Consider the following 4,683-nt stretch of genomic DNA (forward strand, 5'->3'; position numbering starts at 1 on the left):
CTGTATTTGTTAATACAAGGAAGCCTCCATGACCTTAGTACTTCACAATCTTTAATGTATTTATCATCACAACACCTCTGTGAGGTGGAGGAATACTGTTCCCCCAATTTTACAGATTGGGAACTGATGCACACAGAGACTAAACAACTTCCCCACAGTCACACAGGAAGTCTGTGATAGAACAAAGACTTGAACACAGGTCTCCCAGTACCCAGGCTAGTGTTCTAATCATTGGAAGATTCTTCCTCTCATTACGGTCTAAAAGTAGGAGGGGCAGAATGGGAAGAATATTTTTACATTACTGACACCAGTGCAGCAGAAATCTTGGTAGTCCATCGAGCCAATGATGACAAATCTGTGCAGATCATCAGTTGTTGGTCTTATGGTGTGCCCTCTGATGGCTATACAAGCCAATTCTAGAGGTGCACATTTTGCTGCAGATGGTACATGGGAAGTTCGCGGTCAGTGGATTGTGCACTGCTGATGCTCTGTGACGTCGTTCGCGTGCCTCTTGTAGACGCCGGCAGCGGTCTTCCTCAAAGGCGATGCAGGTATTTCTGACTGTTGCACGCCACTGTGTTTTGTCACTGGCGGCTTCCTCAAGGTCCCTAGGTTTGATACTGCTGTACTGCAGATTGGCTTTGATGGTGTCCTTGTAACGTTTCCATGGACGACCTATATGCCGGATGCCCTGGGAGAGCACACCATACAGAAGCTGGCGGAGGATTCTGTTGGCATCCATGCGGCTGACATGACCGGTCCAACGTAGCTGTGACTTCATGATCATCATTTCGATGCTTGTCATCTGGGCTCTCTCGAGGACCTCGAGATTGGGCACTTTGTCTTGCCAGCGGATCTTCATGATGTTACGGAGGCAGCGCATGTGAAATGCTTCGAACTGCTTGATGTGACGCCTATATAGTGTCCATGTTTCGCACCCGTACAAAAGAGATGAAAGAACAACAGCTCTGTACACAAGCAGTTTTGTTGACATCCGGATGTTATGGTGATTTAAAACTTTGACACGCAGACAGCCAAGTGCCTGGCTTGCATTGGATATTCGTGCATTGATCTCATTATCCAGTGATCCATCACTGGATATGACACTACCCAGATATTTAAAGTTCTCCACTACTTTCAGCTGAGTGCCGTCGATGGAGATACTCGGGACAGAAGCATTTGATCCAGGTGCAGATTGATGGAGAACTTCTGTCTTTCCGAGGCTGATAGTTAGTCCAAAAAGTTGCGAGGCCTCAGCAAACTTGTTGACAATGTGCTGAAGATCATTTTCAGTGTGAGCCATGAGGGCACAGTTGTCAGCAAAGAGTGCCTCAAGAAGGAGTTTCTGCACTGTCTTAGTCTTTGCATTCAGGCGACGGAGGTCAAAAAGTGAACCATCGTGCCGGTATTTCAAGTATATACCTTGGTCCAGATCTTTCACTGCATGGTTAAGGACACATGCAAAGAACAGGTTAAATAGGACAGGAGTGAGAACACATCCTTGTTTCACGCCGTTGGTGATGTTAAAGGGGGCTGATGTGGCTCCATCAGACAATACGTCGCCTGTCATGCTGTCATGAAAAAGGCGTATAATCTGGGCAAATTTTCTTGGGCAGCCAAGTCGTGTTAGAATGGTCCAAAGGGCTTCCCTGTTGACGGTATCAAACGCCTTTGTCAGATCTATGAAGACAGCACACAGGTGCATGTTCTGTTCAATGCACTTCTCTTGTATTTGTCTGACAGCAAACACCATGTCGACTGTGCTCCGGCCAGGTCGAAAACCACATTGACTTTCAGGTAGATTTGCCTCGGAAATACTGGCTATTAGGCGGCTCAAGATGATGCGGGCGATGATCTTCCCTCCAACAGAGAGGAGGGATATGCCTCTATAGTTTCCACATGCTGCTTTGCTGCCTTTGTTCTTGAAAAGAGACAATAGTAGCATCGTGAAGGTCCTGTGGTATGTTTTCATCCTCCCAGATGTTGATGATCACGCTGTGGAATGCTGCTAGTGCTGCTGGACCTGCTGCTTTATAACTCTCTCCTGGTATCCCATCTTTTCCAGGAGCTTTCCCTGAACTCATCTGGCTAACAGCTTTCTTAATCTCATCTATAGTAGGCGGAAAGTCAAGATCTGTCAGAGCAGGTTGTTGTGGAATTTCATTAAGGACAATATTATTCACAGTTGATGGTCTATTGAGAAGGTTGCTAAAGTGTTCTCGCCATCTTTCGTTGATGCCTTCTTTATCTTTAATCAGCATTGTGTTGTCTAATGAGAGCAATGGGGTGGTCCTTGGTTTAAAGGGTCCATAGACAGTCTTAATAGCACTGAAGAACATCTTTAAGTTGTGGGTCTCAGCATAGTGCTCAATTTCTTTGGCTTTGCTCTCCCACCAGTTATCTTGTATCTGACGGAGGTCTTTCTGTGTTTTGCTCTGAAGGTACTTGAAATGGTCCCGCTTAGAGACTGAGGAGGGGTCATTCTGCCATTCGATAAAGGCTTTTCTCTTTACTTCCAGTGCTGAGCATATTTCTTCTTGGTTCTCATCAAACCAATCCTGATGTGTTCTTTTCTTTGGTCCAAGAGATGTTATTGCTGTGTCAGTCACTATCTGCTTGAACTGGTCCCACTTTGCGGTTATAGTACCAATCAGTTGTCCGTGGGATGTCAATTTGTCATCAACACTCTTCTGGAATTTGTTGAAACATTGAGCATCCTTCAGTTTGGCTATATTGAAAGCAGGTCGCACATGCTTAGGGCGTCTGTGCCGAGAAGGAACGATGTAGAGTTGAAGAGACGTCATGACTAATCTGTGATCTGTCCAGCACTCTGCGCCTCGTATTACTCTGGTAATCAGTACGTCTCGGATGTCTCGCCTTCTAACAATGGCATAATCTATCAGATGCCACTGTTTGGACCTAGGGTGCATCCACGTCGTTTTGTATTTGTCCGCTTGTCGGAACAGAGTGTTGGTAATGGTCAGGTCATTTTCAGAACAAAGACTCAAAAGGAGTAGTCCATTACTGTTCCTTTTGCCTACACCATGTGGCCCGATTACTCCTTTCCAGTTCTCGCTGTCAGCCCTGACTTGGGCATTGAAATCTCCAAGTAGGAGTAGTTTATCTGTTACAGGTGTGGCCTTGATCAGTCTGTCAAGATCTTCATAGAATTGTTCCTTTGAGTTGTCAGAGCATGTTAAAGTGGGTGCATATGCACTGATGATGGTGACATGATGTTTGGCATTTAGTGGGAAGCATAGCTTCAGCAATCTTTCATTGATACCCACTGGAAGATCTGGGAGTTGATGCATCAATAAGGTTTTTATTGCCAGACCAACTCCGTGTATTCTGTCCTCTGTCTCAGTCTTACCCTTCCAAAAGAAGGTATAACCACCTCCTGGTTCACTCAAGAAACCTTCCCCAGGCAATCTTCTTTCACTTAATGCTGCTATATCGATGTTGTAGCGGACTAGTTCTCGAGCAATGAGGGCTGTCCTTCTCTCAGGTCTTGCAACAGCTTCTCGATCCATGAGGGTACGAACATTCCATACACCAATGGTAAGTTTTCTCACATTTTTCTTTTGGTTTCGGCCACAGATTGGGTTGAACTGCCAGCCGCGGCTTGCTGGCCAGTTGTGGTAGGGCAGGCAATTTTTAGGCCACCTTTTCTAGGCCCCCTCCCTTACTAGGGTGAGCAGTGCTGTCCTGAAGAGGACTGCTCAGATGCCTGGGATGCTGCCGGGCAACTCTGCTGCCCCAAGTACAGAGCTGGACGACCACCTATCCACAGGCTGCCTGCATGCAGGAATGGGACTACAACTCCCAGTGATAACCTCCATCTGTCGCTTTGCCCCTCCCCCATTGCCGCAGGACTTGGGTAGTATGATGATGATGTTTGGTGATTTGCACAGGACCTGTGCGTGAAAGCTTTTTAAGTGGTAGAGCCGTTGCATGGGAGCAATCTCACTCTCTCGACCTTAGAAGCCAGACACCAATGGTACGAAAAATTGTCACAACTGGTAACTTCTTTGGTTGCAGTGGATGGCCTTGACGTCTTTCATGCCTCGTCAAGTCCTTCGCTTTCCACAAAGCGTTGCAGAACCGCCTTCTTGGCTGTTGGATCTTAGTGATCTCTTTCGCCCAGTCCGCCGGAGCTGACGTCGCATGCGGGGTAGGCATATCCCAAATTCACTGAGGGTTTGAGTCCCATCAGTTACACCCACCTGGTTTGGCCGGCCTGTCGAAGCTGTTGCCCGGGGTGTGGCCGCTGCGCATGCTGCAGCTATTTGGAGCCACCGGTGAGAGCTGAGTGACAGGTGGGGACCAAAGTAGACGGACTACCCCCAAAGGGTACGACAAGTCCCCCCATCAGAGGTACTACCCCTCCCTGGCCACCCCATACACCCTGCAGCAGAAATATTGTCTAAATAAATGTACATCTGACATAGTGTGTTTGCTTGGACATTAACAGCTGAGCTGATATGCCACCATATCCTCACATGTCATTTCTAACCAAGCCCCTTGACATAGCCGGTTCTTCACATTAATGCCAGTTGCTGTGGCATGATGTCTCTCTCAAGCAGACTGTTTGTTTCAATTCATATTACTTCGTACCGCTTTAGTTTATTGTCTCAGTTTAAATCTCCATTCAAATGAGCATGTTGGGGGGAGAAACACAAATGC

At 47.0% G+C, this 4,683-nt stretch overlaps 1 protein-coding gene across 1 annotated transcript; it reads right to left on the reverse strand.

Moving 5' to 3' along the window:
• Positions 1-718: 718 nt before the first annotated feature.
• Positions 719-4,275, reverse strand: LOC112104472 (the record flags this gene model as incomplete). Its single annotated transcript, XM_024196787.2, has 3 exons — positions 4,224-4,275; positions 2,751-3,625; positions 719-1,927 (listed from the first exon to the last, which is right to left on the reverse strand). Coding segments are annotated over exons 1-3 (2,136 nt in total), but the record flags the coding sequence as incomplete, so codon positions are not given.
• Between the last annotated feature and the right edge of the window lie 408 nt (positions 4,276-4,683).

The sequence above is a fragment of the Terrapene carolina genome, unplaced genomic scaffold (assembly GCF_002925995.2).
Source record: "Terrapene carolina triunguis isolate 2854851 unplaced genomic scaffold, T_m_triunguis-2.0 Scaffold23, whole genome shotgun sequence".
Lineage (NCBI taxonomy): Eukaryota > Metazoa > Chordata > Testudines > Emydidae > Terrapene > Terrapene triunguis.